This window comes from Erinaceus europaeus, chromosome 16 (assembly GCF_950295315.1).
Source record: "Erinaceus europaeus chromosome 16, mEriEur2.1, whole genome shotgun sequence".
Taxonomy (NCBI): Eukaryota; Metazoa; Chordata; class Mammalia; order Eulipotyphla; family Erinaceidae; genus Erinaceus; species Erinaceus europaeus.
This window is the reverse complement of record NC_080177.1, coordinates 13,219,924-13,246,437: the sequence shown is the minus strand read 5'-3', so window position 1 is coordinate 13,246,437 and position 26,514 is coordinate 13,219,924. Positions and strand designations below refer to the sequence as shown.

The 26,514-nt window shown below is 41.7% G+C and overlaps 1 protein-coding gene across 5 annotated transcripts in view; it reads left to right on the top strand.

Moving 5' to 3' along the window:
• SPG11 (SPG11 vesicle trafficking associated, spatacsin) overlaps positions 1-26,514 on the top strand; it is a 104,265-nt gene that overhangs the window by 6,691 nt on the left and 71,060 nt on the right. For all 5 annotated transcript variants that reach the window (XR_009545276.1, XM_060174552.1, XM_060174550.1 and 2 more), the window contains exons 4-11: positions 108-309; positions 7,202-7,339; positions 7,524-7,972; positions 10,683-10,828; positions 13,424-13,556; positions 17,542-17,697; positions 20,483-20,658; positions 24,087-24,263. Coding sequence is in view for 4 of the 5 variants with exons in the window: in XM_060174552.1 (XP_060030535.1) it covers positions 108-309; positions 7,202-7,339; positions 7,524-7,972; positions 10,683-10,828; positions 13,424-13,556; positions 17,542-17,697; positions 20,483-20,658; positions 24,087-24,263 (1,577 nt within the window). In the remaining variant the exon portion in view is untranslated. The remainder of the gene's footprint in view (positions 1-107; positions 310-7,201; positions 7,340-7,523; positions 7,973-10,682; positions 10,829-13,423; positions 13,557-17,541; positions 17,698-20,482; positions 20,659-24,086; positions 24,264-26,514) is intronic.

Below are 26,514 nucleotides of genomic sequence, written 5' to 3'. Positions count from 1 at the left end.
CCTTTCTGATACTTAGAAGGGTGGAATGATTAAGTCATTCTGTTTTGTCCTGTCTTTTAACTGACTAAGCAGATATAAGACTGGCTTTTTCTTTAACTCTAACTCAGACATTTTTGACACCGTGGGTGGTACTCACGTAGCTCACGTGGACTTAGCACTTCACCAAGAAGACACGTGCTATGAGCAGCAAGGGCAGCCGGCCCCAGTTTCTTCCTTTACCTCACTGAAAGTGTCTCAAGACCTAGATGTTGCAGTGGTTGTCAGTGCCTCCAATTCTGCAGTTGCTGTGAACTTAAATTTGTATTTCAGGTACGTAGCCGACTGAGGTCTTTGCTTTGAGGTAAATAATTAAAGCTACAAGAACTTAAAGATATACTCTTTAGGGGGGCCGGGCGGTAGTGCATTGGGTTAAGCGCACATGGTGCAAAGTGCAAGGACCAGCATAAGGATCCCGGTTCAAGCTCCCAGCTCCCCACCTGCAGGGAAGGTTGCTTTGCAAGCGGTGAAGCAGGTCTGAGGGTGTCTGTCTTTCCCTCCTCCTCTCTGTCTTCCCCTCTCTCGATTTCTCTCTGTCCTACCCAACATCAGCAGCTATAACAACTACAAAGGCAGCAAAATGGGAAATAATGGCCTCTAGGAGCAGTGGATTTGTAGTTCAGGCACCGAACCCCAGCAATAACCCTGGAGACAAAAAGAAAAGCCCCCCCCAATCATAATAATAATAATAAAATACTCTTTAGCTTTCTTCAAATTTATTTCACCCATTTTTCTCTGTTCAGTTAGTCTTCTGGCTCATGCATAGTGGTGAGGTGTTGCTATGCAGAAATGTGTGCAGGTGAGCACTGAATATCTTTTACTTTTGGATATGTGTCAAAGTTTTCCATTTATAGGACTAGGTGGTGGCTCACCCAGTAGAGCACATGCATTACCTGGCACAAAGACCAGGGTTCAAGCCCTCATTCTCACCTGCAGGTTCAATCCCAAGCACCACCTACATCAGAGCTGTACAGTGCTCGGGTTCAAAAGCAGTAAACAAAATATTGATATACCACCAGGTCACCAACAATGATGACAAAAAAGATGAAGCTGGGAAGCTTCACCAGCAGTGGAGCAGTACCACAGTTGCCTCTCCTTTCTCTCCTCTCACTTTTTATCAGAAAGGAGGATGGGGGAGTAGCCTACCAGGGCCAGTGGAATCATGCAGAGTCCGAGCCCTGGCAACAGTCCTGGTGGCAAAAACCTAAGTTTTTAATGTATACATTGTATATGGCTAATACCGTGTAAGGAGAAAGGTAAGCACAGTTTTTTAAAAAGCCCTTGAGTGTTTCATATTATCTGCTAATCTGTTGTCACACATAGGAGTATAAGAGAGAACTTCACCTGTGGGGGTCAGGCGGTAGCGCAGCAGGTTAAGCGCACGTGGCGCAAAGCGCAAGGACCGGCATAAAGATCCCAGTTCGAGCCCCCGGCTCCCCACCTGCAGGGGAGTCACTTCACAGGTGGTGAAGCAGGTCTGCAGGTGTCTAGCTTTCTCTCCCCCTCTCTGTCTTCCCCTCCTCTCTCCATGTCTCTCTGTCCTATCCAACAACAATAAAACAAGGGCAACAAAAGGGGAAATAAATAATTAAAAAAATTTTTTTTAAAAAGGGAGAACTTCACCTTTGTGGGGCCAGTGAAATAGCTCACATGAATAGTGTGCTGCTTTACCATGTCTGCAACCCAGGTTCGAGCCCAGCCCCCACTGCACTAGCGGCACCTTTGCTGCTAGTGTCTGTCTGTCTATATCTATCTACCTATCTGTCTCTATCTTAATTATTTTTCACCTTCCTGAAAGTTGTTTTGTACCCACAACTTTTGGGATCACTTTTGTTTTAAATGTCTTTGACAAGATCCATTAGTTAGCTTTCTCCAATTGAGGATATCTGAAGGTGTTTCCTTTAGACTGGCCAAACGAGACTACATCAGTAAAACTGAGTGTTTTTTTTGTTGGCTTCTAGTCTTCCTTTCTCTGTTTCTCCTCTTCTTCTCCCTTCTCCCTCCCTTCCCTCTCCCTCTTCCTTTCTTGTTGTTAATGTACTTGGGCTATATTAACATTTTGTTTATTGCTTTTGAATCAGAGCACTGTATAACTCTGGCATAGGTGGTGCTTGGGATTGAACCTGGGGCCAAGGGAGCCTCAGGCAGGAAAGTCTTTTGCATAACCATTATACTATCTCCCCAGCAGTCGTGTTGACTTTTTGATTTAGATATTTCTAGTTGCTACTGTTTTCATAATCTTTGAGAGCATTGAGTATGCATGCAAGTGTACACACACACACACACACACACACACACCAGCCTATCCACTGCAATCTGCTTATCTAAATGCACAGCAGTCCACATTTTATTACTTAGAAGTCCAGTCAAAACCAGTAAAATTTTTGGTCTTAATGTGAATGAAATAAACAAATCCTTGAGTAGTTGGTAATACATCTAGAAGGATTATTGCCTATTTGGATCACAAGAAATTTATCTTCACATACTTAACCACATCTTTTACCACTGTGACTTTTTATTGGTTTTTATTTTATAATAACAAATTTTATGGGAGGAGTGAGAAGATTGGAGAATAGATCCCTAGCAAGACTCACTTAAACTTCCTTTTTCATTTCTTTTATGTACACTTTTTTTTAATAAAATGGAAGTATTGACAAGACCACAGGATACAAGGGGTACAATTCCACACAGTTCCCACCACCAGGACTCCCTATCTCCTCTCCTTTTCTTTTTATCAAGTCCAGTTCATCCTCTGAGATCTACCTCTTTCATAGAGACTTTTGTTTAATATGTATTTATTCCCTTTTATTGTCCTTGTTTTATTGTTGTAGTTATTATTGATGTCGTTGTTGGACAGAGAGAAATGGAGAGGGGAGGGGAAGACGGGGGGAGAGAAAGACAGACACCTGCAGACCTGCTTCACCGCCTATGAAGCGACTCCCCTGCAGGTGGGGAGCCGGGGGCTCGAACCAGTCCTTGTGCTTTGTGCCACCTGTGCTTAATCCACTGCACTACCGCCCGACTCCCCTTAGAGACTTTTTTTTTTATTATTAAAACCCTTTGTACGTCAATATTTATTTTATGGTATTTTTTTTCCACTAGGGTTATAACTGGACCTTTGTGTCAGTACAATTCTACTACTCCCAGTGGGCTTTTAATCTCCCTTTTCTTCCTTTTTCCTTCCTTCCTTCCTTCCTTCCTTCCTTCCTTCCTTTCTTTCTTTGTCTTTCATTCTCCTCCTCCTCTTTCCTGTTCTTCATAAAGAGAAATATAATGAGGGAGAGAAAATGAAACACCTTCAGCACTGCTCATGAAACTTCCTCATTAAAAGTGGGGACTGGGGTTTCGAACTCAGACTCTCACACACAGCAGTGTATACATGCTACTAGGTGCCTCCCAGCCCTGAACATTTGTACCACTTCTGCTTCAAACTGCAGTTTCAGACTTAAGTGTATAGTCTTGTATTATTTCCCTAAGTTTTTCATGTTTGCTTTAGTGTGTAAGCTCCTTGAAGACACAAACTATGTTTTTTTTGCTTTCAGTTTATTGTTAGTAATTTATTTCTGTTAACTATAGCTAGTTAGTCCCTCAGCACCCAGGACTTGTCATTTAAAACGTCGCCTCCCAAAGCGCAGTTCTGGGCATCTTACTCTTTGGCCTGACCCAACTTCCCAAACTTTTCGCCCTGCTCACGCCAGTGTGCCCACTTCACCTGTCATTTGATCTCACTGGAATTCCCCATCACTTGACCTATTCTCCACTCCTCTCCTGTCTTCACTTCTTACTCTTTTCAACAACAGATTCTGTGGCCCATCATATGTGTTACTGTTTTGCATTGCACACTAAACTACTTTCTCCTCTGTGGTGGTGGCACACTTGGTCTGCCTATATATCTATATCTATATCTATATATCTATATATCTATATATCTATATAGATATCCTGTTTTCTCAGTACCTATACCTAGATCACTGAACACTGGTGAGAAAACTGCAAACTAAAATTGATTTCACTATAAGTTCACATTCACTCCCTTCAACAGGCCTTTCAGTATAGTCTATAAATCTTAACTGTGTTTTTTCATGAACCTATTGTTTGGAACTTTTTAAATATTTATTTATTTATTCCCATTTGTTGCCCTTGTTTGTTGTTGTTATTGTTGTTTTGTTTGTTTTTTTAATATTTTATTTATTTTTGAGAAAGACAGGAGCAAAGAGAAAGAATGAGACATCACTCTGGCACAGGTGGTACTGGGGATCGAACTCAGGACCTCATGCTTGAAAGTTCAAAGTTTTATCACTGCATCACCTCCTAGACCACCCTTGTTGTTTTATTGTTGTAGCTATTATTGAAGTTGTCATTGTTGGATAGGACACAGAGAAATGGAGAGAGGAAGGGAAGACAGAGGAGGAGAGAAAGACAGACACCTGCACAGCTGCTTCACCGCTTGTGAAGCGACTCCCCTGCAGGTGGGGAGCCAGAGGCTCGAACCGGGATCCTTACGCTGATCCTTGCGCTTTGCGCCAAGTGCGCTTAGCCCCGTGCACTACCGCTCAACTCCCAGAACGTTTTTTTAACCTCTAGTCATTTCTCTATCCCCAGATCTTACTGAATAACTTGACCTCCTTTTTATAAAGAATGCAAAACCCAACTAATGGTTATTTTCTCCATTTCTCACATTAAATTGCAAGCTTTTGAGTCTCCTGCACCCACCTTTGTCTGTCTACTATAATGAAAGGAGGGTCGACTATAATAAAGTGTGTTCCCCCCCTATGAAGTCATGTTTCTGTGTTTTCAGGATCCCACTCCTTCTCAGGGACCCTTTTCAACTTCTTCACTTTAGCTTGCTAACCTCTTTTAAATATTATTAGTACCATACTCAGTTAATCACCGGGTTTTAGCCATTCTACCTCCTAAATATTTGTTGTATCTGTCTGCCTTTCTTAACTTGTTTCATCACTGTACTCTATGCCACTACGTTCTCTTACCTGCTCTCACTCAACAGCCTGCTTTTGTTCTGTGTGTGTATGATCTTAGCCCCACTATTATCCCTTCCCTTCTCTGCAAAGTAGCCAGAGTGGTATTGTTAAAATGAGAATCTTATCAGAGCTGCAGCCAGGTATCATCAGAGCCTAGGGACAGTGTCATCTGTCTTTTATTCATGAGGAAACTACCTTTCTCTCATCATGTTTTTTTTACTGTTACTTTGTCTACTCGTCATCGCCCCCTTGACAAATGTTTGCTGAGGTCTTGCTTCCATTTGTTGGAAGGGTAGCATAGTTTTGGAGTGTTCAGGAGGGTTTAAATGCACCTCTTTGCTCCAAATTCTCGAGCCCTCATTACTTTTATACATCTGACCAGAATGCCTCTCTTTCTTTCTTTTTTTTTTTTTCTCCAGGCTTATCGCTGTGACTCGGTGCCTGCACCACAAATTCACTGCTCTTGGTGGTCATCTATTTCCCCCCTTGTTGCTGCTGCTGTTGTTGGATAGGACAGAGAGAAATTTGAGGGGCGGGGAAGTTGGGGAGAGAAAGATTGACACTCGCAGACCTGCTTCACCACTTGTTAAATGACCCCCCCCCCCGGGGCCAGGTGGTGGCGCACCTGGTTAAGCGCACACATTATAGTGTGCAAGGATCCAGGTTCAAGTCCCTGGCCCCCAGCTGCAGGGGGAAAACTTCACAAGTGGTAAAGCAAGTCTGCAGGTGTCTCTCTGTCTCTCTTCAACACTATATCCCCTCCCCTCACAATTTCTCTCTGTCTCTATTCAAAATCAATAAATAAAGATTAAAATTTTTTTTAAAAAAATGACCCCCCCTTGCAGGTGGGGAGCCAGGTGCTCGAACCACAAGCCTTGTGAGGGTCCTTGCACTTCACACTATGTGCGCTTAACTTGGTGCGCTACCACCAGTCTCCCAGAATGCTTTTCTGCTTAAAAATTACTTAACATCCTTCCCGGTGGTGGCACACCTGGTTGAGCGCACATATTACAATGTGCAAAGACCCAGGTTCAAGCAGTCCCCACTTGCAGGAGGCAAGCTTTGCGAGTGGTGAAGTAGTGCTGCAGGTGTTTCTCTGTCTCTCTCCCTCTCTATCACCCTCTTGATTTCTGGATGTCTCTATCCAATAAATAAAGATAATTAAAAAAAAAAAAGCTAAAATTCCTTCATATTCTGGGCATCAGGCGGCAGTGCAGCAGGTTAAACACATGTGGCGCAAAGTGCAAGGACTGGTGTAAGGATCCCGTTTCGAAACCCCAGCTCCCCACCTACAGAGTGGGGTGTCACTTCACAGGCGGTGAAACAGGTCTGCAAGTGTCTGTCTTTCTGCCCCTCTCTGTCTTCCCCTCCTCTCTTGATTTCTCGCTGTCCTATCCAACAACAACAGCAATGACAACAACAGTAATAATGACAACAACAAGGGTAATACAACAAGAGCAACAAAATGGGAGAAATGGCCTCCAGGAGCAGCGGATTCGTAGTGCAGTCACCGAGCCCCAGAAATAACCCTGTAGGCAAAATAAATAAATAAATAAGATAAAAATAAATCCTTCGTAGTCCATACAGCGCTGTACCACTTGTCCCCAGCCAGCCTTATCACACAGCACCTTGCTTCTCATTCATTACATTCTAGTCTTCCCACCTTTCTTTATGTTTCGGAATTGTGACAGTTCTTTTTGCCTAGACTTTACCTTACATCCACACATTTTGCCTTTTAGTTTTTATGTGTTTCTCTGGACTCACCTAAATATTGCTTTGTAGTGGTAGTAAAGTGAGTGGTGAAGCATCTGGGCTTTTTATGACCTCACTTAAATCCAGCTCTGTCTCTCTGAACCTTAGTTTCCATTTCTCTAATATGGAGATATACAAACAATAATAAAATTAAATGGAGGTGTGTTCTCTTTATCGTTAAGACCTTAGCACAATATCTGCCACATATAATAGACAGTACATGCTTTTAATTCTTTATTAAGCACACTGCTCATAAAGGTCCAGTTCTCAGGGTTCATTTTATCATTCTTCCATAAACACTGAGGATTAGGATGTCCTATTCAGGAAAACTTACTGTCCGTACACTCCCCACCTCATTCTTAATGGAAGGAGCAGTCATAACTGATTTGGGTTTGATCGTCATTTCTGACCATGACTGTCGTTTTAAAATGTAGGCAGCACCCAGGACACCTACTATGTGAGCGAACTCTAGAAGACCTTCCTCTTGAAGGACCTAAGGGGATAGATGAAGACGATCCTGTTAACTCCAACTACAACATGAAACTGACCAAGTTCTCCTTCCAAGTTGATAGGTACAGAAACCTCTTTTTGAGATTTACTTTGTTGTTCTTTTTTTCTTCTTCTTTTGTCTTGTCTATACCATACCTTTTCACTAATGATATTTGCACAATCTTTTCTAAAGAGTGTCTTTGGCCTGGTTCAGTGTTTTACTGAGTGCCTTCCATTGTAACAGGTGGGTTCTGTCCTATATTTCAGGTCTTGGAAAGCTCAGTTATCATCACTCAGTGAAACTATAAGCAGCTCCAAACTGGAGGCTTCCCATTGTGCTCCATGGTTTCAAGATATTTTACATTTGGAGTCCCCTAAGTCCGATAGCCACAGTACCAGTCTGCCAAGCTGGCCCTTCATTCCAAGTGACATAATGCACGGCCAGTATAATTTCCCACAGAAAGATGATGCCGAGATCAGTGATCCAGGAAGACTATGGAAGATACTGCACGTCCGTGAGCAAGAGGAGCCCATTAAGCTCAGATGCGTATCTGTGACAGGATTCACAGCTCTGTTTTCTTGGACGGTGGAACGGACAGGCTGCACCATTGTCCTGTGGGATTTGGAAACCCAGGCCATGCAGTGTTTTGCCCTTGGCAAAAAGTGCATTCCTGTAGATAGTAGTGGAGAGCAGCAGCTGTGCTTTGTTTTGACAGGTGAGAATGTCCATTACTGATGCATGTTCTTTCTTAGATATTTTCCTTCTGCTCCGGTGGGGCCTATGCTCCCCTCTGAAATGGCAATCTGTCACAGATGAAATTCAGTAGTGCTCCAGGTAGCAGTGTTGTTTTGTTTTACTTGTTAATTTTTTTATTAGCTTTATTTATTTATTTATTCAGTAGAGACAGCCAGAAATTGAGAGGGAAGGAGGAGATAGGGAGACAGAGAAGCCTGCAGCATTGCTTCACCACTCGCAAAGCTTTCCCCCTATAGGTTCGGGGCTTGAACCTGGGTCCTTGAGCATTATAACATGTCCGCTCAGCCAGGTGTGCCACCACCCAGCCCCTTTTATTTATTTATTTATTTATTTATTTATTTTTGCACTGGAGCATCACACTTGCAGGATTCCACTGCTTCTGGTGGACTCTTTCTTTTTGAATTAAGACTGAGAGAAAGGAGAAACGTCATAGCACTTGCTGTGCATGGTGCTCCTATGTGCTGGTCAGGGCTTGAACCCAGGCTCTTAGGATTGGCAAGGTGTATTATTTTTTAAAATATATTTTATTTATTTTATAAAAATAAATATATATAAATAAAAATATATAAACAAATATGAATAATATAAATATATAAATAAAATAGATATTTTATTTATTTTATTGATGCCGTTGTTGTTCGATAGGACAGAGAGAAATGGAGAAAGGAGGGGAAGACGGGGAGAGAAAGATAGACACCTGCACACCTTCAGACCTGCTTCACCACTTGTGAAGCGACTCCCCTGCAGGTGGCAAGCCGGGGGATCGAACCGGGATCATTATGCTGGTCCTTGCACTTTGCACCACATGCGCTTAACCCGCTGCACTACCGCCCGACTCCCTGGCAAGGTGTATTCTATACTGGGTGAGCTATTTGTTTTTTCTTCTTAAAAAAAGATTAGCTAATTAACTAATTAATTGATTTGAGGAAAAAGAGAGAACCAGAGCATCAATATAGCATATGTAGTTGTTCGGGATCAAACTCAGGACCTCATGCGTAAGGGGTCCAACACTTAATCCACCGTACCACATCCTATGCTGTGGGTGAGCTAATTCTTGGCCCTCGTTTTTTAAACTAAAGTTACTTCTCAGCTAAATGGTAAGAGACGAAGTCAGAGTTTACGAGTAGAAAAGGCCTAGATCTGAGCTATGCTTTAGTAAAAAAAAAAAAAAAAAAAAGTGGGAAAAGTTGGTTTTAGCTCATCTATTCACTTACTTTCAGTCTGTATAGGCAAGCTGACTGCTTGTGAGTATGGCATGAACTATATATAGTTTTTTGTTTGAAGATTTGTTTACTTTATGAGGGAGAGAAAAGATAACAGAGCACCGCTCTGTTCTGGCACGTTACATTTTAAGGATTGAATCCAAGATCTTCCACATGTAGACCCTGTGTCCTGCCGCTGAACCACTTCCCTATCTGCTGCTGGTTTGCTTTGTGTGACTTGCATGCTCTATGCTTTCATTTTAATTTTTTAAGATAATGGTGCATGTAAGTCACCAAACTTTTTCTTATTTTTTTATACTCTTTATTTTTTTATTGGATGGAGACAACCAGAAATCAAGAGAGACGGGGGTGATAGAGAAGGAGAGAGACAGAGAGACATCTGTAGCACAACTTCACCACTCACAAAGCTTTCCCTCCTGCAAGTGGAGACTGGGGGGCTCAAACCCAGGCCCTTGTGCATTATATAACATATGCATTTAACGAGGTGTGCCACCACCGGCCCCCCATTTTATTTTTTGAAGATTTACTTACTTATGAGAGAGCAAGGGCAAGAGAAAACCAAAGCATCACTCTGGTGCATGCTCTCCCAGGGAGTGAAATAAGGTGCCAAAAAGAGTGTTTTTCATAGGATACATTGTTTTATTTTTCTCTCTTTAATTTTTTATTTTATCTCTTTATTTATTGGGTAGAGACAGCCAGAGATTGAGAGGGAAGAGGGAGATAGAGAGGGAGAGAGACAGAGACCCCTGCAACACTGCTTCAGCACTCACAAAACTTTCCCCTTGCAGGTAGTGACTGGGGGCTTGAACCTGGGTCCTTGTGCATTGTAACATGCTTTCAACTAGGTGTACCACCACCCGGCTCTGGATACACTGTTCTTTGGAGAAATTGCCTTATGGCTAATATTTTAAAAGTAACACTTTTCGGGGCTCAGAAGGTAGTGCAGTGGGTTAAGGGCACATGGCACAAAGTGCAAAGACCAGAGTAAGGATCCCGGTTGGACCCCGGCTCCCCACCTGCAGGGGTTCGCTTCTCGGGCCGTGAAGCAGGTCTGCAGGTGTCTATCTTTCTCTCCCCCTCCCTGTCTCCCCTCCTCTCTCAGTTTCTCTGTGTCCTATCCAACAACAACAGCAGCAATGACAATAATAATGACAACAACAAGGGTAACAACAGGGGCAACAAAATGGGAAAAATGGCCTCCAGGAGCGATGGATTGGTAGTGCAGGCACCGAGCCCCAGCAATAATCCTGGAGACAAAAAAAAAAAAAAAGTAACACTTTTCTTTAAAAAAAAAAACATTAAAAAATAATTCTCAATAGTACTGAATATCTAACAGGTATATTTGTAATTATAGGACAGAAGTATTGAGTAATTAGAAAATAACTTTTGTTATAATACTAATATTTAAAATCCTAGTAACAATGCTAATTTTAATTCTTCTTTTAGAAAATGGATTGTCTCTGATTCTGTTTGGTTTAACACAAGAGGAGTTTTTAAATAAACTAATGATCCATGGAAGTGCCAGCACTGTGGACTCTCTTTGCCATCTCAATGGTTGGGGAAGGTGCTCGATTCCCATACACGCCCTAGAGGTAACAGAAGTGAATGTCTAGAATTTTGCTGGTTGTTTTCTGTCATATACTCTTATTTGACTGAAGCTTTGGGAGCATTCATTAAACCTAGCCCCCAAAGAACTATACATGTTACAGCCTCATTCTCTTAATCCAGCCTATTTCATGGCCCTAATTCTTAGCAATTGAAAAATATTTTAAATGTAGTTATTTATTGGATAGAAATCGAGAGGAATGGGGGAGATAGCAAGGAAGAGCAGCAGACACCTGCAGCCCTGCTTCACCACTTGCACAGCTTTCCCTCTGCAGGTGAGGACTGGGGGCTTGAACCTTGTTCCTTGTGCATTGGAACATGTGCGCTCAACCAGATGTGCCACTGTCTGGCACCAGCAATTTAAAAAAAAAATTTTTTTTAACTTTAAAGGATACATGGGGGCGGAGGCCAGGTAGTGGCACACCTGGTTAAGCACTCACATTACAAAGCTACATGGGGTCAGGGGTAGATAGCATAATGGTTATGCAAAGAGACTCTCATGCCTGAGGCTATGAAGATCTAGGTCAGTCCCCTGCACCACCATAAACTAGAGCTGAGCAGAAATGTTTTTTTAATTTTTTAATTTTATAACCCAAATTTATGTATCAGGTTTTATATGCATTGTCTAGCATGGCGTAGAAGATGAGCTGGGTGTTTATTATCCACTTTACAGGGTAGAAGCCTCAGGCTCAGACTAATAAAAAAGGAGTCACAGTCGAAGGCGGAGGCACTTTCGACTACAGTACATGGTCTCTGAAAGTTAATGCCAGATGCATTTGTTTCCCTTTTTTTTTTTTTTTTTAATTTATAGGGTCTTTACCTAGTAAAACCCCTAGAATCACATGGGAGCATCACATTAAAATTTTTAAAAGTTGTAGACTGTCCTTAACGTCCAATTTCATGATCATCCCACAAAGAAACTGTTCCCGTTAGCAGTCACAGCACCCCAAGACCCAAACACTAATCTCTTCCTGTCTTTCATCTTTCAGTTTCTGGACATTTATAGAATTATAGAACATACACACTTTTTTTAAAACATTTCTTTTTTTTTTAGTTTTTTTTAAATTTATTCCCTTTTGTTGCCCTTGTTGTTTTATTGTTGTAGTTATTATTGATGTCATTGTTGGATAGAACAAAGACAAATGAAGAGAGGAGGGTAAGACAGAGGGGGAAAGAAAGACAGACACCTGGAGACCTGCTTCATTGCTTGTGAAGCGACTCCTCTGCAGGTGGGGAGCCAGGGCTTGAAACAGAGTCCTTATGCAGGGGTCCTTATGCTGGTCCTTGCACTTTGCGCCATGTGTGCTTAACCCACTGGGCTACCACCCAACTCCCAGAACATACACTTTTTGTAACTGATTTCTTTCCATTAATATATTTCAAGGTTTTTACTACAACCTGTGTTAGAACTTCATTTGTATGACTAATAAATGAAGGTATCACATTTTGTTCAGCAGTTGATGGACACTGGATTGTTTCCAACTTTGAGCTGCTACGCATAATCCTGCTGTGAACTGTTTTTTATAGGCTTTAGACCATCAGTGATATGTAAACTTCAGAATTCAGCTGGCCTTGGAATCTTGCTACTTTTCTGTATTTATCTTTCTTCTCCTTGCTTTTAGACTCAGGAATTTTTCTCACTTTCCAGTTTGACTGAGCATATAAAGCTATAAATTCAAACACTCAAAGACTTTAAACTGTGATTGTTAAATCTTCGGTATAGAAGGATTTCCCAAGGAGCCAGGTGGTGGCGTACCTGGTTGAGCGCACATGTTACAGTGCACAAGGACCCAGGTTCAAGCCCCCAGTTCCCATCTACAGGGGGAAAACTTTGTGAGTGGTGAAGCAGTGTTACAGGTGTCTCTTTCTCTTTCCCTCTCTGTCACTCCCTACCCACTCAGTTTCTGGCTGTCTCTATCTAACAAATAAAGATAATAAAAAAAAAAATTAGAAAAATAAATAGAAAGACTCCTCAAGATGTCGATTCAGAAAATGAAGTCTAATTTCAACCTGCCTTTTAGTCAACTTTATATCATGCTACCTTAGCATATTAGTTCAAATAGATGGTAACTTAATTGTAAGGGTGATTCCTAAGAATCTGGCTTTGGATAGTTTTAGACATACAGAACAATAAAGCTGGAATTACTTTTACTCTAACTTCTTGTTTCAACTGAAGCAGAAACTGGTGCCTAGAGGTGGTACAGATTCTTGCTCCAGACTGCACACCTAAGCATCTGCACTAGGACTCTTGTATTCCTGCAAGACAAATACAGTTTTATGTCTTTTTGTCATGTTGCATTAATATCTAAATTTATTTTATTTTTTTCAAATCTTTTGTTTATTGAACAAAATCTTATTAGTTATTGTAAAGAGCAAAGGCATAAGAGAGATTGGGGGGGGGAAGGACACACCAGAGCATCACTCTGGCACATATGATGATGCCAGGTATCAAACTCCGTCCCTCATGTATGTAAATCCAGCACTCTACCTGCTACACAACCTACCAGGCTTCTAGGTTCTAAAATTAGTAAAAACAGGCTTCCAGACTTGTAATTGTAACTGAAATCTTCCTTCCGTTTCAGGCTGGGGTAGAAAATCGTCAGCTGGACACAGTAGATTTCTTTTTGAAGAGCAAAGAAAATCTTTTGAAGCCATCCTCAAAATCTTCTATGCCTGACCAGCTTGATAACTTTCCATCTGATTTATATTTGAAAAGTAAGTGGAATGAAGATTTCTATATTTGTTTATGATTTTATCTTTTTAATTACCTTGAAATTATTCTGTTTTTTTCTGTGGTCTGGGAGCTGGTGCTGTGGATTAAAGCTTTGGACTGTTTTCTGTTTATTTACATGCCAAATCTTAGTCAGAAGAGTTGTAAAAATAATAGAATTTATTCTCATTCTAATTTTTTTTTCCTTTGAACCAAAGTACTGCTCAGCTCTGATTTGTGGTGGTGGGAGGGGGGGGTCATTGAATCTGAAACCTTTGGTGCCTCAGGCTATTACATTATTCTGTTCCTAATTGGCGCTGTCTCCCTGGCCCCGCTGTTCTCATTCTAAGTAGAGTATTTATTTGTTGCCTATATTGCACTTGGTACATTTTTTTTTCCTATCAAGGTTTTCACTGAGGCTTCACGTGTTACCTCTCCCTGTGGACTCTGGACTCCTCTCTCTCTCTCTCTCTCTCTCTCTCTCTCTCTCTGTCTTTCAGGGAAGAGAGAGAGGAGGAAAGAGACTGTAATACAACTCTACTGCTTGTGAGATTTCCTCCATTCAGGTGCTTCCATGCAGTGACATGGGTTCAAACCTAGGTCTTTTAAGTTTCAGGGAATTTTATGCACAGGATAATACAATATATTTGCCAAATATCCTGCCCTCATAACTGTCTGAGATGTATAATGACAACACAGCTCATCTAGTTATAGATTCGGAATTTAATTTAAGAATTTCAGGACTAGGGGGCCAGGCAGTGGCACACCTGGCTAAGTGTACACATTATAGTGCACAAGGACCCAGGTTCAAGCCCCTGGTCCCCACCTGCAGGGGAAAAGTTTCACAAGTGGTGAAGCAGGCCTGCAGGTCTCTCTCTCTCTCTCTCCTCTTTCTCTTCCTTTCTATCTCCTCTTCCCCTCTCAATTTCTGTCTCTATCCAATAATAAATAAAAATATAATTTAAAAAAAAAGAATTTTAGGACTAGGAGATAGTTCAGCCAATAGAGCAAGCACCTTACCAAGTGTGAGGCCCTGAGTTGGAACCCCAGTACCAAATGGGAGTACCACAGCACCTGGGGAAGCTCCACAGGTTATAGAGTGATATTTCTTTCTCTGTCCAAAATTAAAAGAATGAGTATTGGGAAGATAGCACAATGGTTATACAAAAAGACTTTTGTGCTAAGGTACCAAAGATCCCAGATTCAATCCCCAGCACCACCATAAGCCAGAGCTGAGTAGCATTCTGGTAAAAAAGAAAAAAGGGGTTGGGGGTGGAGGGGGGTGGTAGCGCAGCAGGTTAAGCGCACATGGCGCGAGTGCAAGGATCAGCATAAGAATCTTAGGGGGTCGCCTCACAAGCAGTGAAGCGGGTCTGCAGGTGTCTATCTTTATTTCCCCCTCTGTCTTCCCATCCTCTCTCGATTTCTTTCTGTCCTGTCCAACAACAATAACAACTAGGGCAACAAAATGGAAAAAATGGCATCCAGGAGCAGCGGATTCATAGTGCAGGCCCAGCGATAACCCTAGAGGCAGAAAAAGAAAAGAAAAGAGAAAGTAACCAATTAATTAACCTGAAAGAATGGAAAAGCCCAGAAATAATGGACCTGCTTTTTTTTTTTTTTTAACAGAATAGCATTACTTCTCACTGAGGATATCAGATTAGAAATTTTATTTACAAAATATTTTTATATTTATTTATTTATTTTCCCTTTTGTTGCCATTGTTGTTGTTGATGATGTCATCGTTGTTGGATAGGACAGAGAGAAATGGAGAGAGGAGGGGAGGACAGAGAGGGGAGAGAAAGACAGACACCTCTTGCAGACTTGCTTCACTGCTTGTGAAGCGACTCCCCTGCAGGTGGGGAGCCAGGGGCTTGAACCCGGATCCTTACTCCAGTCCTTGCGCTTTGCGCCAAGTGCCCGTAACCTGCTGCACTACTACCCGACTCCCACAAAATACTTATTTTTATGAAAAACCAAAGTATTGCTCCAACATACATAGAGCCAGTGCCCAAGCCAACTCTACCCACTGAGCAACCTTCCGAACAAAGTTTCTCTTGTGTTTAGTTTTGCTTGTTGTTTTTGAGCTGGCGACTTCACACCCATACCACTCCCACAGGACTCTTTATTGTATTCCTTTTAATTTCAGATACAGACAGAGAGGGAAACAGAGGCAGGAGATACTGTAACACCACTCCCACTTATGAAACTTTCCCTGGTGCCATGCATGGATGTCCTGTGTTGTCAGGCATTTAAACCCTAGTCCTCATGCATAAGAAAATGTGCATTCTAACAGGAGAGTTATCTCCTAGTCACAGACATTTTATTTTATTTTTTTTTCTTTATTTGCTGAATGCAGACTTGCACATACATAATTTCACTGCTCTGGATCCCTCTCTCCCCATTCAGCTAGAAACGAGAGAGAGAGGAAATACCATAACATCAGAACTTACGCCAGTGTCATGGCATCTCCCACATAGTTGGTTCTCAGCTCCCGGTTGGACCACACAAGGTGAAGCACACTCCAGGCCTGGTGAACTGCCTCTACAACTTCAAAAACATTCTCTTTGAGTGCTGTTGGACCTTCTCTCTCTTTGGATGCTGTCTTTTCTGATGCTTCTGCTTTTCTATTATTATTATTATTATTATTATTATTATTTTAATTTTCTCAGATATGGTTTATGGTGGTACTAGAGATTGAATTTGGGACCTCCGGTACCTTAGGCATGAAAATCTGTTATAGTATCAATCTCCTAGCCTTCCAGTTTTGGTTTCTGTTTCTTTGTTTTTTTAACCTGCTTGAATTTTTAGAAAACGGCCTTGTGTGTAGTGTTATGTGGGAGGCCATTTCATATGGTCATTCTTCACTTTTGCTTAGGTTTGGTTTCACTTGACCTTACTGTCTTTCTCCATTACCCTGTCCTTGAGAAGGAGGATGATTGTAGAAATAAGAAGAGTGAGAATAGCTTTGCCTGCTGTTCCAGGGGAAAACCCATGTTTCCTTTTCTCACTCGCACAGATATAATCCTAAAGGTTGGGGTGAATGCTGATGTAATAACAGAAGTGACTTCACTATGACCTTTAACTGGGGAATCAAGGATGTGGGGCCCATACGCCTTTCCTCCACCTGTGTGTTTAACAGAATGGAGTCAGATGGGCTTAAAATTCAAATTTTAGCTTTATCACTTATTTTACAAAATTGCTCAATCAAATTATTTATCCTTTCTGAACCTCAACTCCTCATCTGTAGAAAAAAAAAAAAAGAGTCTATAACACCTACTTCTCAGGTAGTTAAAAGCAATGAAACAGCATTTATAAAACATTAAGAATAATACTGAAGGTTATGGGTAAGTGGCAAGCAAAATGGTGGTTACTGGTAATACCAATAAGTAGTAACTGGCAGAAAAGAGGATAACCGGGCAGGGGAGATAGCAGAATGGTTATGCAAGCAGTTTCTCATGCCTGAGGCTCCATAGTCCCAGGTTCAGTCTCCCATACTACCATAAGTCAGAGTTGAACAGTGCTCTGGTCTTTCTCTTTGTGTGTCTTTCTGTCTGCATCTCTCTCAAAAGTAAAATGAATTTTTAAAAAATTTTTTAAAAGAGCATAACAGGGGCCAGGCAGTGGCGCACCTGGTTGAGCACACATGTCACAATGTGCAAGGACCCAGGTTCGAGCCCCTGGTCTCCACCTATAGAGAGAAAGCTTTGCGAGTGATGAAGCAGGGCTGCAGGTGTCTCTCTTTCTCTCTCGCTATCACCCCCTACTCTCTCGATTTCTGACAGTTTCTATCCAATAAATAAAGGTAATTTCAAAAAAATGTTTAAATTTGAAGGTAATAAAGCTTTATCAAAGTTTTTGAGCTTTCAAACAATAAAATACTGGTCTTTATTTTATGTTTGATATAGCAACATGGTGGGGGGGGGTATGTGAATGTCTGTTGGGAGTATCCTGGTGTTCTCCATGTCAGTTTCTTTGCTTCTTTCTCAGATGTAGAAGAGCTGACACCAGCGTTGGATTTACTCTGCTCGGCAATTAGAGAAAGCGACTCTGAAACCCAAAGCAAACACTTTTCAGAGCAACTGCTTAACCTTACACTATCCTTTCTTAACAAACAAATAAAGGAACTTTTTAGTCACAATAAAGGTAAGAATAACAGCAAAAGAGGGGGTACTTCTAGTCTTCCTGTGTCAGAACAGAGAGATAAGATTCTGATCTTAACCGAAGATAATGAGAATCTATAGCATGAGAAAGCACAAGCTCGTGGGTGGTGCACCTAGATGAGCACCGTATGGTATGCCAGGGCCCAGGGTCAAGCTCCTGGGTCCTGCCTGTAAGAGGAAAGCTTTGCAAGTTGCAAATGTCTCTCTGTTTCCCCCTAAAAAAAAAAAAAAAGTTAAAAAAAAAGGAAAAAAGTTAAGTTTAAAAAAGCAGAAAACATAAGCTAATAGAGTACCATTTGCTAAAGTTGTTATGTAATTAAGCAAGTAAAATGGGTTCTAATACTGAGAAAATTGCAGTGAAAACACACAAACATAGGCAGAAAATTCAGGATTAATCATTAAAATGCAGGGTTAGGAGTCGGGCGGTAGTGCAGCGAGTTAAGCGCACCTGGCACAAAGCGCAAGGACCGGCATAAGGATCCCAGTTCAAGCCCCCGGCTCCAAACCTGCAGGGGAGTCACTTCACTAGCAGTGAAGCAGGTCTGCTTTCTCTTCCCCTCTCTGTCTTCCCCTCCTCTCTCCATTTCTCTCTGTCCTATCTAACAATGACAGCATCAGTAACAACAATAATTAACCACAACAACAATAAAAAAGGCACCAAAAGGGAAAATAAATAAATATTAAAAATTTAAAAATAATAAATAAATAGTGGTCCAGGAGGTGGTGCAGTGGCTAAAGCACTAAACTCTCAAGCATGAGGTCCTGAGTTCAATCCATGGCAGCACATGTACCAGAGTGATATCTGGTTCTTTCTCTCTCTCCTATCTTTCTCATTAATAAATAAATAAAATCTTTTTTTATTATTTATTTAAGAAAGGAGACATTAATAAAACCGTAGGATAGGAGGGGTACAACTCCACACAATTCCCGCCACCCAATCTCCATATTCCATCCCTTCCCCTAATAGCTTTCCCATATTCTATCCCTCTGGGAGCATGGACCCAGGGTCGTTATGGGTTGCAAAAGGTGGAAGGTCTGGCTTCTGTAATTGCTTCCCCGCTGAACATGGGCGTTGACTGGTCGATCCATACTCCCAGCCTGCCTCTCTCTTTCCCTAGTAGGGTGGGTCTCTGGGGAAGCGGAGCTCCAGGACACATTGATGGGGTCTTCAGTCCAGGGAAGTCTGGCCGGCATCCTGATGGCATCTAGAACCTGGTGGCTGAAAAGAGAGTTAACAAAGCCAAACAAATTGTTGAGCAATAAATAAAATCTTTAAATAAATAAAATGCAGGGTTAAATCAGGTAAGAGACAAAGACATTTATGTCCTGTGCAGACCTTTATGTAAATATATCTGTTTAATCCCCACACTGCAGTGCAACAGTATGTAGTGTTTTCCCATTCAGCTTTCATGTACTGTCAATCATTTGAGATAAACTAATTCAGGTTTTATTTTTGTATCTCTGGTAACAAAACATTAACCAAAAGATTTCTGTTTGGAAACTTCCCTGACCTCTCCTCCTGCTCAAATATTTGCTCAGATTGACAAACTAAAGTGTCTGAAGTACCTGTATGCTAAAAATACTGTTGTTCTGAATGTTTTATAAGTAGTCTTTTTTCTTCCCTGCAAATATACGCTCACACACTTATATATACATACATTATAGTCCTCAATTTTATTAAAATATCTATTTCAGGTGGCTGGGCGGTGCTGCACCTGGTTGAGTTCACATGTTATAATGTGAAGGACCTGGGTTCGAGTCCCCAGTCCCCACCTGCAGGGGGAAAGCGTCACAAGTGGTGAAGCAAAGCTGCAGGTGTCCCTTTGTCTCTTTCCCTCTCCATCTCCCCCTTCCCTTGATTCCTGGCTTTCTCTATCCAATAAATAAAGATAATGATGAAAAAATAAAATATTTATTTCCTAAATAGAGACAGAGGGAAGTCAAGAGGGAAAGGTAAGATAGAGAAAGACACCTGCAGCACAGCGCGGTTTAACTGCTTTCTCCTGAAGGTGGGGACAAGGGGCTTGAACCAGGGTCCTTGTGCATTGTAACACATACACTTTACCAGTTGTGCTGCCACTACCTGGCCCCAATTCTTAATTTTTTTATGGCCTCTGCTATGTCTGACCAATATAACCATTGTTTTAAAATGTACCGTGTCATAATCCAGGAAATGGTACAGTGAATAAAGCATTGGAATCTTAAGCATAAGGTCCTGTGTATCATTGCTTGTATCAGAGTGATGCTCTGGTTCTCTCTCTCTCTCTCTCTCATTAATAAATAAATCTTTAAAAAAATGGTACATGTAAATCTAAATACATTGTATCAGGTAATGAAAAGTTAAAACATAGATTTAAATAGCAAATAACTACATTTAAATTTTATTTATTTATTTATTGGATAGAGACAGCCAGAAATTGAGAGGGAAGGGTGAGATAGAGAGACAGAGAGACAAAGAGACGCCTGCAGGACTGCTTCACCACTTGTGAAGCTTTCCCCCTGCAGGTGGGGACCTGAGACTCAAACCTGGGTCCTTGCACATTGTAACATGTGTGCTTAACCAGGTACACCACCACCTGGCCCCTCAAATAACAATTTTTTAAAAATAGAAAAATACTTAAATTTTTATTTGAATTTTGAAAGCACCAAGTTTGAAATTTTGACATTTTCTAGAATTCTTTTTATAACAGTTTATGATATTCTTTTTCTCTGTGTATGTGCACACATATTTTATGTATATGAAGTTGGCACATTGATCTTTTCCACAGCTTTAGATGAACATCTTCAGAAAGGAGTGGACATTCTGACCAAATATATTAATGAACTTCGCACCTTCATGATAAAGTTTCCTTGGAGGCCAATAGCTGCTATAGATGAATGTGATGTAAATGCGAATGCCTCTCTAGTAAGGGAGAGCAATGTGTGGGAGAAACTCAATACTGAGGTAAATATGAATAATGCTCACCCCTTTAATTTGCCAGATTCAGGAGACCTGAAAACACAACAGGACAAATAGAATTTAGAATCTGTTTACTTGTGGGCAAGGGTAGATGGCATAATGGTTATGCAAAGAGACTCTAATGCCTGAGGCTCCAGGTTTAATCCCCTCAATACCACTAGCCTGGGCCAGTAAAAAGCAAAAAAAAAAAAAAAAAAGAGAGTGCTGACCTAATGTAGTGGCCCTGCACATAGGCCATCAGGCCTGAGGCAACTGAGCTTAAGGTTTAAACCCCCAGCCTCACCAGAAGCCAGAAGTTCACACCACTGGAAGGAAAAAAAAATGATATACTTGTGTTCAGGATCTTCTGGCAGTGTCTGTTTTACAGCCTTTGGGATCTTTGTATGTTCACATTTTTGTCTACAAGCTTCATTTTTATTTGAGAACAGTCTCCCTTTTAATACTAGTTCTGCCCTCTTGAGTTCAGCAATAAACAAACATCCAACCCAAAACCATATGAAGGGACTGGCACTTTGGGCTGATGCATCCTGCCTGATCTTTTTTTTTAAATTTTTTTAATATTTATTTATTTCCCCTTTTGTTGCCCTTGTTTTTTATTGTCATTGTAGTTATTATTGTTCTTAAAGATGTCGTCGTTGTTGGATAGGACAGAGAGAAATGGAGAGAGGAGGGGAAGACAGAGGGGGAGAGAAAGATAGACACTTACAGACCTGCTTCACCACCTGAGAAGTGACTCCCCTGCAGGTGGGTAGCCGGGGGCTCGAACCGGGATCCTTAAGCCAGTCCTTGTGCTTGGCGCCAGGTGCACTTAACCCACTGTGCTACCACCTGCCTGATCTTTGAATATGCCCATTTGTGATTCATTCTGAGGAGCTTTTTAAAATACTGTGTCATTATTACTTAGACATGTATTAAGTCCAGTCTCAGATTGTAGTTAGAACATTTTGCCAATTAAATTTTCTTTAAAAAATATTTAATTTATAAAAAAATATTTAATATATGTATTCATTATTGGATAGAGACAGAAAGAAATTGAGGGAGGCGAGGGAGATAGAGTGGGAGAGAGACAGAGAGAGACACCTGCAGCCCTGCTTCACTCATGGAGCTTTCCCCCTACAGGTGGGGAGCAGGGGCTTGAACTTGGGTCCTTGCGCACCCGTAATGTGAGCACTTAACCAGGTGCACCACCGCCTGGCTCCGCCAATTAAATTTTCTATGCTGGTCTGCTACCCTTTGTTTCATAATAGAAGTGAATATTACCAAAATATGTCACTCCGTGTGAGTAAGGACTGGAAGAATCTCTCCACATAGGGAGAGTATTGGTATTGAAAAGACAGTGGGGCTGGGAGAAGCCTACCTAGAAGAGCACATACTTCACCCAGAAAGCTGAAATACCTTCACCATGATAATCAGAATTAAGGGAGAATAAAAGTAATAAGGTTAAGCTGTTGCCAGGCTTGCAGGATAGCTGCTTCTGTGGTGGGGCTGTAGGGAATGCCTAGCGCGACTGCTGCTACGTGACTGACTTCCTGTGTCAATCACTCTCTAGACAAAAAAAGTTCTTAATGTTCCTTCTGTCTTTTTCCAGTCTTCTTCACAGGTCCCTTTCCTTACCCCACCCAGCCCCCTTAGCCCTGCTCTCCACATAGTGTTCTCCAAGGTCTGTCCATGGTCCTCTGATCTTTTTAATCGAAGCACTGGTTTTTAACTTTGGGAATGCTGCAAACATCCTTGATGAAATATATAAACTGTCTCCAAAAACATGCATGTGAACGTGTGTATGCATGACATAAGCAAAACTTTACACATTGTTTAAGGGTGGTTTCAGACCTCTCTAAAGCCCCAGGTTAAGAGTTAAATTTTAAAAATGATGATAATAGTGAAAGCATTCCTCGTCTCTGGATGGGAGAGTTAGGTCACCTGGTAGGGTGTGTGCTTTCTGGTGTGGCAGGTCTGAGCCCTGGCACCACAAAGAAGGGGCTGTTATGCTGGAGAAAGCTCTGATACTGTGGCATCTCCTTCTTCTGTCCCTCTCTGTTTTTCCACTTGAATGAAAAAAAAAAAAATGATGGGGCCAGGTGGTGGTGTACCTAGTTGAGCACACATGCTACAAAGCGCAAGGACCTGGGTTCGAGCCCCCAGACCCCACCTGCAGGGGAAAAGCTTTGCAAATGGTGAAGCAGAGCTGCAGGTGTCTGCTATCTTTTTGTTTTAATTGGGCATGTTTACATTCTATTTCAAGTAGGATACATATTTTCAGAAAGAGAGAGAGAGATCAAAGCACCATTCAGGTTCCTGCATGCATTTCTGGGGATTGAACTGGGAACCTCAGGCATGCAGGTCCTCCACTGCCACTTGCCTCACTGTCTTGAACTTGAATCCCTTTTATTCCTTTTTCTCTATTGCTTTCTGAATACTCTTCCTAAAATACATTTTAACTCTGTCACCTCTTGTGAAGATCCTTCAGTCATTACTTGAGTTTCATTTTAGAGCCCACCCCTCACACGTTAAGACCTTTCATGACGGGACCTCTGCCTTTGCTTCAAGTCTCCTCTGCCACTTTCTTTTCTTTTTTTTTTCCTCTCCAGTTATGTTGAGTCAGGTGGAGGTCCTCACAGACTGTATGCCATCTCTCCTTTATGTCTCTGTGCTTACTGTTCCTGCTTCCTGCAACTCTTGTTCATCCTCCTCAATATATGCTAGTAGCATTTGTCTTCAGAATTGTTGCTCCATCAATTATGACTACTAGCATGTCTTTAAAGAACAGAAAACTGGGGGCCAGGCAGCGGTGCACCTGATTAAGCGCACACATTACAGTGCGCAAGGACCCAGGTTCAAGCCCCTGGTCCCCACCTGCAGGGGGAGAACTTCACAAGTGGTGAAGCAGGCCTGCAGGTGTCTCTCTGTATCTCTCGCTCCTTATCTCCCCCTCCCCCCTCAGTTTCTCTCTGTCTCTATCCAATAATAAAAATAAATAAAATTTAAAAGAAAAACTGGGGGGCAGGCAGTGGCACAGGGCTGTAGGTGTCTCTTTCCCTTTATATTTCCTCCTCCCCTCTCAATTTCTCTCTGTCTCTATCCAAAAATATAATAATAATAAATGATAAAATACCATTTTATTTATTTTTGTCCCCCTTCTTTAGATGTTCCTCTTCTAATAGCCTGCAATACCTATATCATAGCCCTTGTCAAACAATATTGTGGTCAAAATTTTGTGTTTCTACTTGTTTAAAAGGAGAATGGGATTTGTGTTTTGGCCAACTTCATATTCCTTGTGCAAAACCCTAAGACTAGCAGTAGTTTTTCAACAGAAGTCCTTAGCAGGTGCTTAGTCAGCATATAAGACCCATGTTGGTAATTATAATAAAGAAATAAAAAGAAACTTTGACAGATGCTTTTCTCTTTTTTCCTAGGATGTTATTGCCAGTGCTATTTTAAACAACAAAATACCAGAGGCACAGACATTCTTCAGAAATAATGGTCATTCTGCTCAAAAACTGGAGGAACTAACTAGAATAGGCCTAGATTTGGTCTTTGACAGCTTAAAGAAGAACAATATCAAGGAAGCCTCAGAACTTTTGAAGAATATGGTGAGCAGCGTAGCCCATTTATCTGATCTTCAGTTCCGTAACCCAAGAGAATATCTCTGTGTATTTAACAAAATGTGTCTGATATAAAAGCTTATTTGCATGAATAGCCACAAACTAAGGCTTTTGTCTTGCTTCTACTAGGAAAGAATGGCATTAGTAATACTGAAAAATGTTATGGGGTGGGGAAGATATCATACCCAGCTAAGAGCACATGGATCCTAGTTCAAGCCCCCAGGCCCTTACCTGCAAGGGAGAAGCTTTATTCGCTGTGAAGTAGTGTTGTGTCTGTCTTTCTTGTTACCTCCCTGTCCCTGTCAGAAGAAAAGAAATGGCCACCCTGAGCAATGCTTTCATCATGCAGGCACCGAGTACTAGAACCTGGTAGCTAGAGAGAAAAGAGAAAGGGGAAGGGAGAGAGAGAAAAATGCTTTTTGGTATTGAGTATTTTCTTGAGATTGATTGATTGATTACCAGAGCACTATTTAGCTCTGGTTTGTGGTTGTATGGGGGAATTAAACCTGGGACTTCGGAGCCTGAGGCATGAGAGACTCTTTGCATAAGCATTATTCTATCTACCCCGCCCAAGATTTTTTTTTTTTTAGTGGGATTTTCATCTCCCTTCCAAAGTGCAGTTAGACGGGGCACTTCTTTGGTAAAGTGGTGGTAATGTTTCTCTTAGAATTTTTTGTTTTTTTTCCTCCAGGGTTATTGCTGGGCTCGGTGCCTGCACCATGAATCCACTGCTCCTGGAGGCCATTTTTCCCCCTTTTTGATTCCCTTGTTGTAGCCTCGTTGTGGTTATTATTATTGCCATCGTTGAAGTTGTTCGTTGTTGGATAGGACAGAGAGAAATGGAGAGAGGAGGGGAAGACAGAGGGGGGAGAGAAAGATGGACATCTGCAGACCTGCTTCACCGCCTGTGAAGTGACTCCCCTGCAGGTAGGGAGCCAGGGGCTCGAACAGGGATCCTTACGGCGGTCCCTGCACTCTGCGCCACATGCGCTTAACCCACTATGCCACCGCCTGACACCCCCCCTTTTTTTTTTAACCAGAGCACTGCTCAGCTCTGCCTTATGGTGGTGCAGGGGATTGAACCTGGGGCCTGGGAGCCTCAGGCATGAGAGTCTTTGTATAATCATTATGCTATCTATTCCTGCCCTTCATAAAAATCTTTACATATATCAAGGAATAGATAGAATTTCATTATCAGGGAGCATTCTCTGTTGTTTTGTTTGTTTTTGTTTTGTTTTTATGCCTAAAACTTAAAAAAAATTTAATCTTTATTTAATAGATAGGGACAGAAATCGAGAGGGCAGGGTGTGATAGAGAGGAAAAGAGACACCTGCAGCCTTGCTTCACCACTTGCAAAGCTTTCCTCCTGCAGGGACAGGGGGCTTGAACCCAAGTCCTTGCACATTGTAACATGCGTTCAACAGATGCACCACTGACTGGCCCCACATTCTCTCTCTCTCTCTTTAATATTTATTTATTCCCTTTGTTGCCCTTGTTTATTGTTGTAGTTATTGATGTCGTCGTTGTTGACTAGGACAGAGAGAAATGGAAAGAGGATGGGAAGACGGGGAGAGAAAGACAGACACCTACAGACCTGCTTCACCACTTGTGAAGCAACTCCCCTGCTGGTGGGGAGCCAGAGGCTTGAACTGGGATCCTTATGCCAGTCCTTGTGCCTTGTGCCACATGTGCCTAACCCACTGTGCTACTACCGACTCCCTCTCTTTTTTTTTTTTAAACCAGAACACTGCTCAGCTCTGGCTTATGGTGCTGTGGGGGATTGAACCTGGGACTTTGGAGCCTCAAGCATGAGCGTCTCTTTGCATAACTATTGTTATCTACCCTCTACCCCTGGCCCCACTTTCATTAATATAGGGGTTGAGCCTAGGAGCTTGGAGCCTCAGGCATGAAAGTCTTTTTGCACAACCATTATGCTAATTCTCCAGGCCCCATTTAAACTTTTTAATGGCTTGTACTTTTGCACTGTTTTTCAGTTTTATTTCACTTGAGAAGGTGAAGAGGTCTAGAGGTAGGGCTCCTAAAGCAAGCTGAGCTCTGACCCAAATCTTTAAAGTTGGTTAACTTTAAAGAGGTGCACAGGAGTGATTGTTTGCATTGACCTTTACTTTCAGTTGAGTCAGCTTACTCCTGTAGATTTGGTTTCCTGGACATCTAAGCACTGCTGTCAGTTGTTTGTATTGTCTTTGCAGAATGCTTTAGGACTCTGGGAATAGACAGT